This window comes from Sinohyriopsis cumingii, unplaced genomic scaffold (genome assembly GCF_028554795.1).
Source record: "Sinohyriopsis cumingii isolate HCF-2022 unplaced genomic scaffold, ASM2855479v2 utg001176l, whole genome shotgun sequence".
NCBI lineage: Eukaryota > Metazoa > Mollusca > Bivalvia > Unionida > Unionidae > Sinohyriopsis > Sinohyriopsis cumingii.
The window spans coordinates 3,765,365-3,779,241 of record NW_028315968.1 but is presented as its reverse complement, the minus strand read 5'-3'; the positions used below and the strand labels follow the sequence as shown (position 1 = coordinate 3,779,241).

General features: G+C 38.0%; 1 protein-coding gene and 1 long non-coding RNA gene across 2 annotated transcripts in view; both read left to right on the top strand.

The window, feature by feature from the left end:
* Positions 1-4,011: 4,011 nt before the first annotated feature.
* Positions 4,012-5,441, top strand: LOC149772789 (uncharacterized). The gene is made up of 2 exons (XR_016417598.1): positions 4,012-4,345; positions 4,951-5,441. It is a non-coding gene; the product is annotated as an uncharacterized LOC149772789 (long non-coding RNA).
* A 4,722-nt stretch (positions 5,442-10,163) lies between these two features.
* Positions 10,164-13,877, top strand: part of LOC149772788 (sodium- and chloride-dependent neutral and basic amino acid transporter B(0+)-like) — a 38,797-nt gene continuing 35,083 nt past the window's right edge. The window contains exon 1 of the mRNA XM_089947298.1: positions 10,164-10,318. Within this exon, the coding sequence (XP_089803424.1) occupies positions 10,289-10,318 (30 nt within the window). The 5' untranslated portion in view covers positions 10,164-10,288. The remainder of the gene's footprint in view (positions 10,319-13,877) is intronic.

Here is a 13,877-nt window from a genome sequence, read left to right as displayed (position 1 = left end):
TGTGGCATGACGATGACAATCTCCGTAACGTTCGATGTCCTCTTGGCTCCACGTCTTGTCGATGGGATCTAAGACCCATTGGGCAAAATCGGCTAACGTGTTCGGTTCTCGAAAGATTTTTTCACTCCCTCCAGGAATCTTGCTGCAGTGAGGGCAATGACTGAAGATAGGTTCTTGAATGCACTTCTCGCACGCTCGATGAGCCACGCAGAAATTAGGAATGTGAATGCCGGTCTCTTGCATGCATTCGAAATCGAAAAAGATGAAATTGCTTTTCTTCTTGTGACCGTCCTCTTTCTCTGGTGGGGGTTGGTATTTTTGCACGTAGCATTGGTGTTCCAAGTCGACGATGTGGTGACAAATGTGACATTTTTTCTTTCCTCGACATACGTGTGCCTTGGTACTATTGGTACGTATGCCTTGTCTACACGTAGGGCACAATCTCAGGAGTTGACAAGCACATTTCTTCTGTGAACCTTGTGTTTTCAAATGTTGTTGGTAACAGGTAGGGCTGACAAACGTGCGCAGACAAGTCGAACAAGGCACTGGTTCTTCGCTCAGACAGGGTGGAGAGGCCAAACATCCTGGGCATTTCCATCCACAATGCTTGTGTTGCTCTCGATTGTTATAACCATAATCACATTTCTCACAGTAATATCTGTATCCCAGGAATCCGGTGATAGTGGTAATGGTATCGAAATGGTCATCGTGATAATAAACATGAATGTATTTTCCATCCTTAAAGTCTTCGCCTCGAAACAACAGAGGTCCGCGCATTTCTTGAGGGTGCACTTTCAAGGTGTAGCGTGGAGCTAGGGCATCTTGCAATTTTTGCATCTCAGGAATGCCACAGGGTGTGTCTTTGGACAGACCAGCTTGTTGCAACAGGAGTTCTGCTTCGTTTCGTTGTTTGGCTCGGTCCGATTGTCGAATAGTTTTCCAGGCTCTTTTCCATTCTGCCGTGTCGTTCTTGTTGGCATAGGTTCGTCCCACCACGATGGCTCGAGCTAAACACATCTGGTCTTGAGGGTTGCTAATTCGGACGAGACTTGTTTTGGTGTTGCGAAGGTCGTCCACCAATAACATCTTTTTGCGTCCAGTCCCTTGAGGAGGAGAGACGTGGGCCATTTTCAGTGTGGCTTTACCATCGGTGATGTCAAACTGGTCATTAGATTGTTGTACGTGTTGAATCTTGTCCATGACTTTGGAAGGGGTTAGTTGTGCGGGTCTGCTAAACTCGATCCAAACAGGGGATTTCAAACCGTCGTGATCTATGGATAGTGTCAAGCGATCGTCTTCTTTGGGTTGACATTGTCGCTTGAGTGCGGTGAGCAAAGAATCCCACATCTCGGTGATAAACCCTTCTGCTTTCTCCAAGGGTACGTCGGCCTTGAAATCTTTAAACTTCACTGTGTAGGTGTAAGCCGTGGTTCTAAATTTTCTAGAGGAGCGCTTTTCCGTCTCTCGAATGGAATAGTACTTTTCAGGGTTGACTGAGGGTGGTGAACTTGGTTTAGAGGGTTCTGATTCTGGTTCACTCATGTCCTCTTCAAAATCACTGGCATGAATTTGTGCCAAGATTTCAGCCCTGGTACGAGGCGATAGATCACGTTTCTGCCTCTTACTTTCTTCTTCTTCTTCTTTCTTCTCGAATGAATAGGATCGTTTCATCTTGAGTGAAAAACGTCAAATGACTAAAGTTTAAACACCATAGACTGATTTATAGTCATGACAAACCAGCGTATATAAAAGGGTGTGTGTCTTGTCCTTTCACTATTCATTTCACTTTCAAACCGAGCACAACGATGGAAGAGACTACCCAGATGGAACGTTTCGTCAGAGCTTTGCGAGGGGTCATTAGAAAATTCTCTTCAGACCAGCCTACGGACTACTCTCCTTCCTTTCGAGATAAAAGTCAGGATACTTGCTATATCTGTCAGAAGAAAGGGCATTGGTCTTCAGAGTGTCCAGACCGTCAAAAAAAAAAAAAAAACAGGGGCTAAAAAAGACAAAAGTCAAGATACCTGTTATTATTGTAAAGAAAAAGGACATTGGTCTCCAGATTGCCCAAAAAAGAAACAAGAGGAGTCAAAAGAAAAGAAGGATTCTTCAGAAGAAGAGAGGGATTCTTCGGAAGAAGAGAGGGATTCTTCGAAAGAAGAGAGGGATTCTTCAGAGGAAGAAGAGGAAGAAAGAAGACAATTCTATTTAAAAGAGGCAAAGAAACAGGAGAAGAAAAGAAGAAGGGAAGAAAATGAGGAAAAAACGGTGAAGAAATTCAAAAAACAGAGAGACTAAACAAGGAGAAAGAAGAAGTCAATTAACTTTTAATTAAAGTGTTCTGTTGTGAATTGTGAATTGGATTGTAACTATGGAGAAAAGAATACATTAATGATATAAGGTAAGTGTCTTTGAGTTTTGATTTTAAAATAAGAAGCTACACTCACGCACTCATACACAGACACGTACTATAAGGGTAAAATGGGTGGGGTTTATTTTTGAATTATTGGCAAATTGAAATTGTATTTCTTTTCGAGAAATGTGGGTGGCCCTGAAAAGGGCCTTTTTTCTTTATGGTGTAGGAGTGAGTTTAACCAATCAACTTTAACTGCCTTAAGCCTTTGCCACGGCCAAGGCCTACTTCTGATGATTGGGTTGAAATCACTAAGGATGGTACGATAGGCTTAGTCACAGGGTTGGCGTGTTTAGCTCGGGAAGGTCGTATTCTCTTCGGTCGTGATAAAGAAGTCTGATACATTTGTTTCAGACTTCTTAACTCCGCTAAAATGTCCAACAGTACCGTGACCGTTTGATTTTCACCCTCCTGTTTCTTTGCTGCTACTTCTTCTTGCTGTTGTTGCTGTTGTTTTTTTCTTACCTCTTCTTGTTGCTGTTGCTGTTGCTGTAGGAGAAAAGCTTGTTCCGCTTCCTTTTGTCGTTGCATAAATTTCTCCAATTCTTCTTTCTGTCTCTGTCTAAAATTCTCCACTTGCGGTAATGAAGAATGAGACGAAGGTTCCGGAACAAATTCTTGCGAGGTAAGAAAATCCACAAAATCCCAATGTACCTCTTCTGAAAGTAAGTCCTGGTTCCCTTGGGCGGTCTCCCCTGCTGGTGCACCCCAATGGATCGTTTTCTGAATTTCCGTCATGTTGAATCACTGTCGCATAGATTGACTGTACACAAGCGCTAGCGAATCTATATAGACCAACTGACGTCAGAGACTAATCTCTTCGGATTGGATGCGGGCTGACTGAATTTTGTAACGCGTGTTTGGATTGGTGAATGAACTCAATCCGTTTCAATCCTACCTCTACCTATAAATAAGCGCAGTTCAGTGCATTGATTCACTTGTTCTCGTCGCTTCAAGATGTGGACCGATGTGCAATCTTCTACGCTTGTGTCTTCCATGATGTTTAGGACGGACATAACCATGTATGTCCGATCCAAGTGGACCGTTGTCCACAGGACAAACACCAGTCTGTGGATACGTAGGATCTACGTAGAAAGACAAGGATGCCTCAAAAGAGTCCTGATTTACGGTCCTACAGTGAAACGCAGCCTAAGGACAAGAAGAAGACCAATGCGGTGCCCTTTATGTTAATGGATACATTAACATAAACCCAAAGGCCCTTTTCAGGGCCAGCCATATTTCTCGAAAAGAGAATGACTTTATTCAATTGCCTACCCCTTTTTTAAATTTAAATTTAAATTTAAATTTAAATTTAAAAAAAATTAAAAAAAAAAAAAATCCCATGTTCAATTCCCCTTGAGGCTAGAGTGGCCCAGGGTTTTTTCTCCATGTTCAATTCCCCTTGAGGCTAGAGTAGCCCAAGACTATTTCCCATGTTAAATTCCCCTTGAGGCTAGAGTGGCCCACGATTTTTCTCCATGTTAATTTTCCATTGAGGCTAGAGTGGCCCAGGGGTCTCTGTAATGATAATTCCCATTGAGGCTAGGGTGGCCCCATTCACTACTGACAAGGAAAACTTCATTTTATGGTACAGTTGTCACAAACTGAGAAATCGCAGAAACTCTGTTACTCAAACTACCAGGTCAAGCTGACCCTGACTTTGGCGCCTCTGGAAAAAGGCGGCAGCGATATTTGATTCTGATTGGTTACATTAAATAAGGGGCGTGTTTCCCACACAAAATTTTGTAGCTTTTAAAATAGTCACATCGAAATTCTAATCAGTCTAAGCTTTTCTACGTGAAAACCAAAGTAGGACTCCGAGGATTTGCAAGAAATTCTCGTAAAAAGGAACTGTTGTCCAAAAGGGGACTACTGTCGAAAGGAACCGACGAACTAATTTACCGATTAGAGGGAGGAACGTTGAAAGCAAAGGTAGTGTGACAATTCCATGTAATTTGTTGATGCCATATATAATGCTTTGATGAAGTTATTTACTTGTGTCTGCATGAATCTTTTTTCTACATTCGTGTAATAATTTGCTTTATGAAGTATAAATGTGTTGAGTTTATACATAGGAAGTCACATTAGCCTTCTTTAGATAAGTTTGACGAATTGTTTGAATTTGTTGTCTTGTTTATGTTCTAAGAATTTAATGCATTACATTAGTTAATATGATTACAAGAATCCGTGTGAATTCGCCGAATTTAGAAGATTTCACGTATGATTAAGAATAAGTGTGTATTGACTGAAATGATCTAGTAATTGATTGATGTGATGTATCCTATTTATTTGCTGTGTAAATTGAGGCTGGCTCAGAACCCCAGGCCTCGCGTATGTGTTAATGTGTAAGGTCAAGGCGTAACGAATTAGCCATTTGACTAACTAGGGTCATTATAGGACATGTGGAGTCGAATGATAGCCTTAGTGTCTGTTTAGCACTGATAATGAAATCTGATAACGAGGGAGAATAATGAAGAATTAACTGTTTCATAAATAACGGGAAATTTAGGTTGTCTCTATTTATATTTATTTAAAAGGGAGAAAATAGCTCCTGAGACGTATGAGACGTGTTACCCCGAGACGCATGAGACGTATTATTCTGGGACGTATGAGGTGATGTTATTCTGAGACCTAAACGGAGAAGTTTAGAGAGAAGTGCAGTGAGACGTATTATCCTGTGACGCAATCCTGCGACGTATTAATTTTAGAAACGTATTCTGAGAGTATCCTGAGACGGATGGTGGAAAGTATCATCCTGAGATCCAAGGGTCTGAACAGCTACAGAGGAAGCAAAACAGACTGGGGACGAGCAGGTTATGCAATCGTACAAGACGTTGACTTCGATTGTTCACTCGATCCTATGATGAACTAAATCTATCAGTAAAAAGATCGGCTATTTTATTTAAATCTATTTGCGTTTTCTTTGTATTTCGGTGAAAGTTAAATTTCTAAAAGCAGAGTACATTCCTGATGTAATGAATTTTCACAGCGTTTGTATGTAATTGATTAAATTGTTTGTTTACATGTACGGGGGCTCGTGTTGGTTTGTTCTATATACCTGCTCAGATCTCTATCTATTTCACCTATAAGTTTCACCACTTATATTTACAATTACTCGAACCGGGCAATAACATCGAGGGCGGTCAACCCCTAGATAACGAAAACCAAATTTTGGAGGGACAATTCTCCCCCCGTTTAACATTGGTATTCAGCTGTACATAGGTACCAGTGCTATACATCACCATAAATAGCCGCACTGCAGACATCGTAGCAATACAACTGAACATTTTTAAAGCTACGTTAAAAGTCCAAACCACATACACACACACACACGCGCGCGCGCGCGAGCGTACACACACACACACACACAGAGACACACACACACAGACACACACACACACACACACAATCCGCCCCAGTTGAATCAAACGTAATAATGCAATTGCAAATGAAAACTCCTGCACTTACCAACCTGAGTAGTTCATTCATCTCTCCACATGCTATTCCACAAAAACAAATTTCACGTAGCGTTTCACTGCACTATAATACTTGCCAGATTTCCAGGACAGAACATATACATGTCCACGGTGGTGACATGATAAACGCGAAACATTTGCTTCATTTCCAAAGACGACGCGATCTTGAAATAAATGCTGTTGAGTGTGTATCGATTGCACGTGCACTTAGAGACAAATACCATTAAGCAATTTATATAGCGCTCCAAACACAAACTATGCGTATTGTATAATTCAGTGACAGAAGATTAACAAAATGAAATAGGCGACCTTAACTTTAATCCGCTAAATCCACTGTCTGGTCAAAAAATGAAAGCACCCTATGTGATGAGCGTTTCCTTCACCATTCATCCTACTAGTCTCACTAACTATTCTTCAACATTAATATATCTGTTATTTATAATAAATAATGAAAGTTTAATTTCAGCGGGATTGGAGGTCCTTTCATACATCATTATATCATTGCCATATTGAATTATTCATCCAGTGCTTAAGTGCAGAAAACCAAAACGTAATTCGTTTCTGAAGTATATATGTATTGTTTCGGACAAGGCAAATATAATCTTCTAAGGTATAAAGCATCCATTGCCGACAGGAATTGGTTGAATATGATGATATTGACAAATATGCCAAACACAAGATGTACCTGTTATATATGCTTAATGTTTGCTAAAACGAATCATGCATTGATCAGAACGGCAATCAAAAGTTTAGTATGCAAACGTAGGACAGCCTGTCGAGTAGCCAAGAAATTTAACAGACCAACCTTGGTGGACACAATTTCGTTAACTGCTGAACAAACCATTCTCTTTTATTCTAAAAGCAAACCGTTTCTGTACCGTCAAATTTGCAGAAACGCTAAAATCACGCACTACATGATCGAAAGGTTGACAGTCAATCCTGAAGGTATTTATTAGCTCTCACAGTAAATATTATGTCCCGTTCCTTTCTACACAGCGGTTTGATAATCACTGACAAAGTTGAAGTACTTAATCATATGTTATATAGCAAGCTACAATATAAATGTTAGCTTTCTAGATATTTTGTATGCGAGTGTTCCATCAAACTAACTTCTGACGATGTACAAAATTTTTGACTCCAGGTTTGGGTAAACATATTCGTCAAACGTAAATCTCGTTTGTTCTCATAGTTGCTATTTGCTTTCTTCAAATTTCTACACTCACTTATTCCATTAGTAATTGTTCCATCCCTATGATACATGACTAACGCCTACGACGAGAGGAAAGATCACTACGCATTCTCACTGAAATGACCAATGATTATTGCAAGAGCAAACACTGTACATATTAACAATCTAGTGAATATTGCCGGAGCAAAGACAGCCCCACTTATTCATTTCCATGACTAGACACTATGTACAGAGCAAAGAAAGCTCCACATTTTCGTTGTATGAGCAAATGACTACATCAAAAACAAAGATAGCTAAGCATATTCATTATAATGATTACAGCTCCCCCACCCCCGATGCTCAGCATATTCATTAAAACGACTGATGACTGCTGTTTGAGCTATCATGATTCCTCATACCATTTTAACATTCTGTTTAGATAAAATCGACTTATAAGAAAAGAACATCAAAACAATTGTTTAGCAACATAGCTGGTGATTTAAAAAAATCCGAATGAAAAGACGATTTAAAAGGTATCGAAAGTAATCCGCATTTTACTCCTTTGTCAGGTGAACCAGTAATCCGTATTTTACTCCTTTGTCAAGTGAACCATTTCAATCTTACAAAAACGCGTAAATCATCGATCACTCTGACTGGGCAATCTCTTTCAATCTATTCCTGTAAGGTCCATCACCCAAAGTATAGATTTCCACATCGTCTCAACATTTTATGCATGCAAATGACGTAATATTTTTAAAATATGAATCCACCTGGATGATATCAGTCGTTGCTTCAGACGCTGTCATGAGAGAGAAATATTATAATTTAGTAGTTGAAATAGACGGGACTTGCAAAACATCACTCAAGATCCCCCAACCCCCAAAAGGACCTTATGAAATTACCTAGAAAGTTATAAAACCCACGACTGTTCGTTTTTGTTACACGTTTTAATTGCTGTTTATTATCTTGAAATATGATTTGAAAGCACTGATCGCCTGTCGTGTATGCAGCTGATTTTAATGTCCCAAGTTATGTTTTATCATGTTGGAAATAATAACAATAAACGTATGCAACAGTACGACACCTATAGACCTTTCTAATGGTAACTCTGTTCACTTTCATGTATTGTAATATATTTATCCAGCCTGCCAGCCAGCCAGCTGTAAATTCGTCCATGGTCACGTTCGTAGGAAAATAATTTACCAAGTTTTTATCAATGTGGCAATCCACTAGTATCCGCCTACTTATAAAACAATTTATCATATAGATTTAACAGCCTTCAAATATCCAACTACTGTTTAAAACCGAAGAAAAAGTCACAGAAACAAGTGCAGTATAAAACAAACAACGAATTAAACATATATCTCTTAATTTAATCAAAGCAGATGTTGTAAATTTTGAACTGTCTCCAGCGGCATGATCAAAGAAAATTTTGCTGCCGTTACATTGCATTTTATGTGTAAAATGGTGATACATGTACAGACTTTATTGTGTATCTAGATCTCAAATATTCTTTTTGGTCAATAAAAATATGGCTGTTGATTATATTTGGTTCAGGATTTCATTTCAATCTGCATATGCAGATTATCCAGTATCAACATTGGCAAATGGGCTTGTATAAACAGAGGCGTATAAAAACAAGCTTTAATATGTCTAATGTGTAAACAAGTCAGTCGTTTTTATGTCAACTCCTCTGTGCAGAACACTTTATGACTGCCTTTAACATGTTTTCTTTTTGTCTTTGATCTTCCTGATCTCTATACCAATGTTTATAAGGATGTTTATTCTTGCTGAAGTATGGACTTAAATTTTTATTTGGGACTGTATAACCAGGATCGTGCTGATGTGTCCTTAGGAACAATGCGTACAAACATTCTAAATAAATACTGATCACATAAGAAATAATCGCTGGGGCTTTTTGATTCACCCTTGTAGTTCATATATCGCAGTTGAATAAAAGAAAAGTCTAAACTTTGAATAAACTGTCAAAGCTCTTTTCTGTAACAATATATTCCACCACCATCATACTACAACAAAAAAGCAATATCCACTCGAACTATTTCAGCTGTCAATATAGTTACTGGTGCTACTACTACCACTACTACTACTACTAATACTACTAAATCCATCACTTATATAAGTATGATTTGAAAAGTTGTAAAACCTAAAATCGGAAGAATTTTGATCGCCTTCAGAATTTCTAGACACGTATCGACCATTTTCTCTACACGCTTGCTGATGACGTATCGACCATTTTCTCTATACGCTTGCTGATGACGTATCTTGGCATTTGATGAGAGAGAGAGAGAGAGAGAGAGAGAGAGATCCTGATTTCCTCACACTATTAAATGGCTTAGGCTGGAGGAGATGGAAATACAACCAGCATACATCCTATCTAAAAGTGATAAAAATACATTTAGGAAAGCAAGTGTCACTGATTGTTTAGTTAAAGTTAATCGTGCAAAAAACGAAATATTAATCTTTGCGAATCCAAATGCTCCTACGTGATCGTTGCCTCACCATATATGAAGAGCTACATAGGGCCAACTCTATTTACTAAATACCCAAAATGAAAGATATGGCTTGGCTTGTTGAACAGAATACCAAACAAAGTTTGTTATTTAGTGTACTTGGTGTAAAGTGCCTTACCCAAGAGCACAAATGAGTAGCCAACCCAGGTTAATCCAATGCCTAACGTTAATTCGAGACTGGCACGCTAACCATTGGGCCACCGTTGCACCAATGAGGCTCCTGCACCCACTAGGCGCCTCATAGGACACGTTGGTAATCGTACCGGTGCGATTCTACTAATGGAGATGCAAGAATGTAGTGTACATCAAGGGATCATATGGTCAGCTACATACACTTAGCTCATTTACATATATACATACCTACATACCTACCTACAAGCTTACCTTTTTATGTGAATACAAAACCATTCCGACATTCATATTTATCAAATGCCAGATTATTCACACTTTATACGTTGTTTAGTTTTAATTAACTAAAACTCTTTATTTGTGGGAAAGAACAGGAGATAACATAATCCGTTATCTATCCCTCCCTGTATGACGTCAATCTTACCTTCGCGCCTTAGATAAAGGTATAGATACATATCTATATGTGTATTCGTGGGGCCCTACTTACTTACACTTGAAATTGTGACGAAGCTAGTACTAATAGCTGGTGTGTGGACGATTTAACTTTGATGACATTCTGTAAAATCAAGATATGTCCGAAAAGTTCAAGGATCATGAATTTGTAAGTAAATCAAGTCGTCCTTTCTTTCCTTTCATCCTTATTTCTAAAAGCAGAGACAAGGAAAATAAAACAAAAATGCAATAATGTGCAAAGTGATGCAACGTTTCTGGGAAGATCAAAAAACACTGAAGTAGCATTCTCTACTGGACATGCTTGCTATTAACAAACCAACTTTGGTTACCTTTTCAAATCAGCTGCGGGTAGCTCATTATTCAAAGTAAGAATAGTATGTTAAATTAAATGCACACAGTGTAAAACATAATAGAATGATGAAAATAGTCATTCCAATGCTTTGTTTGAATTCCAAGTAGTGATATCATTTTCAGCGGAGTACGTGCATCAATTGCACTTCCAATACTTTGATCATCATCATCATCGTCTTAATTTCATTCCCTGGAAGATTGTATGACATAAAATTTGAACTCTGATAAATGACTTAAATTAATTTCAGTGTTAACAAGATGAGAAACGAAACATATCTAGCACGAATTGATGAAAGATGTACGCACAATATATGATAAATAGAAAGATAAAATAACTAAATATGGAAAGGTTCGATTGCACACGAATAACCTTCTGCCATAATTATGACCAAGCTTATATCTATCTATGTATCTAGAGTGACGTGAATCATGGGCAAATTCTTGGCTGATATGTACTTCCGTTATCGAGTTTGATGAACGCATACTACTGTAGAAGAGAAATGATATGAATTTGTACTCACATACAATTTATGCATATAATTAAGTATGGGGCTCACCTTCGACGTAGATTACACTGTGATACAGTGATAAATGACCAGGAAGAGATATATATATATTGCGCAGTAGAAAATATATACATCTGTAAATGTAAATATACGCAATCACATTTAGCATATTCGTATAATCATATTAGAAAATCTGGCTACTATGCATTTCGCTGCCATCGTTCTCCTGAAAATATACACGGTAGTCTTTCTTAACTGCCTCCTCCTCTTCAGTGTCATTTCATTACTACTTTATGTGACTTCATATAATGGAGGAAATGAGGAACACACAACCAGTCTTGCTCAGTTATTATAAGTGGCGTAGCAACTGCCCATGCCACCCAGGGGACGGTGGAGGCAAACCTGATGGGGCCCAAAATTCCCATCAAACGACTTTTTATTGTAGGTGACCCCAGAATTAAGTTATGCTGTGGAGAGGGCAGAATATCTTTCTACGCCACTGTTTATCATCATTCAAAGTATGCTGTTATTTGGGCTTTCGTGGATTTTTCTAAATAACGTTACATTACCATATAGCAAATATGTAGAAGTCAAGGCACTCGTCTTTAGTCAGATTATGAAATAAGCTTTGTTTAAACTCTAGTTCAACTTAATATATGATTAGGTTGCTGAATTTGACAAACATCGTCCTTGCCAAGACTAAATCTTTGTATCCCTGCTACTCAGACTTTGTTCCGACTTACTGGTCACGTGACCGTGTTCCGCATGGATCAAAGACCAAATACTAAATACCTCTAGTTAAAAATGATTAAGTTTTACGTACAATGTGGAATAAAAAATAATTATGTTCAAAATTACGTGAGAGTGACATGAGCAATAATCTCAATGCAAGTAATTATCAGGCTTCTTTATACGTCACTTCCATTTACAGGTTCCTGTTCTGAAGTTTGCAACTTTTTTTTAAAAATGCAATAGTTCGTAAATTGTTTTAGTATACAATAATAAATACAACGCATTAGGTGGTTTAAGATATGAAAGATTGTAAAATAAGTGTAAACATCGACTTCAATACCCGACCTGTAAAAGCGATGCAAAATTTATGTTTGCCTCGACGTACCTTTGGGCACATATCTCTCACTTTTGTAATTATGATATAGCCAATATTGTTCCGCTAATCCTTTCCCCACAAAAAACTGAATTATGTAAGTAATGTGGGTTAAAAGAGACGATTCAGTATGGAAAACGTCACGTACATACAACATGGCAAAAGCTTAATTTGGGTTCACTTTTAAGGGGAGTCCATTATGAATTACTCTTGCTAGCAATTCTTACGTGCTTTGTTGAAAATTTGAATCAACTAAGGAAATGAATGTGTGATTTCGACTTATGACCTTGACGTCTCCATAGATATTGTCCAGTAAAGCCACAAAAAGCTATTACCAAAGCAGCAATATGGTTATTGCACAGGTTTTATTGTAACGTATGAAAGAAAAGGGAACACTATATATCATAAATAACCGCCAATGACTATTCATTATATCTGACACCTGATATCTAAATCTAATCCTTTTCTTGCAATAATTGTGCTGGAAGGAGCCACCTTGGAAACAAAATATAAAGTTTTGGACGAAATTTGTACTAGGTATTCTCTGGGAGGTGTTTGATCTTTCGCACATAGTAGAATTGTACTGACGTATGCTTTCATTTTGAACTCATTCTTGGACAAGCGCAAGGTACATGCTACTTTGAAATATATTCGGAAACACACATACACACAGACACACACACATACATGCACACATACACAGACACACATACACACGGACACACACACACATACACACAGACACACACATACATGCACACACACACACACGGACACACACACACATATATAAGTTTAATGTATGTATATATGTGTATATATATGTGTGTGTATATATATATATATATATATATATATATATATATATATATATATATATATATATGTATGTATATATGTATATATGTATGTATGTATGTATATATATCTCTATATCTATATCTATATATATATATATATATATATATATATATATATATATATATATATATATATATATATATATATATATATATATATATATATATATATATCTATATATCACGATATTTTGTCATGTAACTTGACCAACAAAGATTATATATAAATTTTAGAGACAACATTTCAATACAGTTTTCTTATCACAGTATAGTATCAGGGCAAGTTTAATGTATGCCGGATAAAAAAAAACGTCGTCTTTAGGAATTCACATATCATGAATGGACAAGTCTTTTGTTAGCGCGTGTTCAAGTGCAGGGATCCGAGGTCAATCGATATGTGTTAGAAAGTACAGTTCAGATTGAAAAATGTGGTGTCTTTTGGAACAAACATAAATTGGAGAAACAATAAGCCAGAGTCTTCTGGGACAAGCAAAACAGACACATTGGTACGTTTACCACTGCAGTTCATCCTCCTTCCAGGCCCCGGGTGGCCGAGTGGTCTAAGGTGCTTGCATTTGCAGATCACACACAACACACCTCTGTCTGCGTGGGTTCGAGTCTCGGCTCGGCTAACGCGGGTGGGTGAGAAAGCTCGACAGTAGCTTCCCGTAGGTCGACGGTTCTTTCCGGGGTCGTCCTGTGTTCTTCCGGCACAAGATCTACTGACTGACATTAACATCCTATCATGTAATGAAAAATGGGGCTAAACCCACAACACCTAAGTTATCCCCCTCCCCCAACCCCTACCCCTTCACCGTTAGAGCGTTAGTGATATTGCTTCTGATAATATGATGACGACAGTAGCACAAATGCTAAAGATACTAA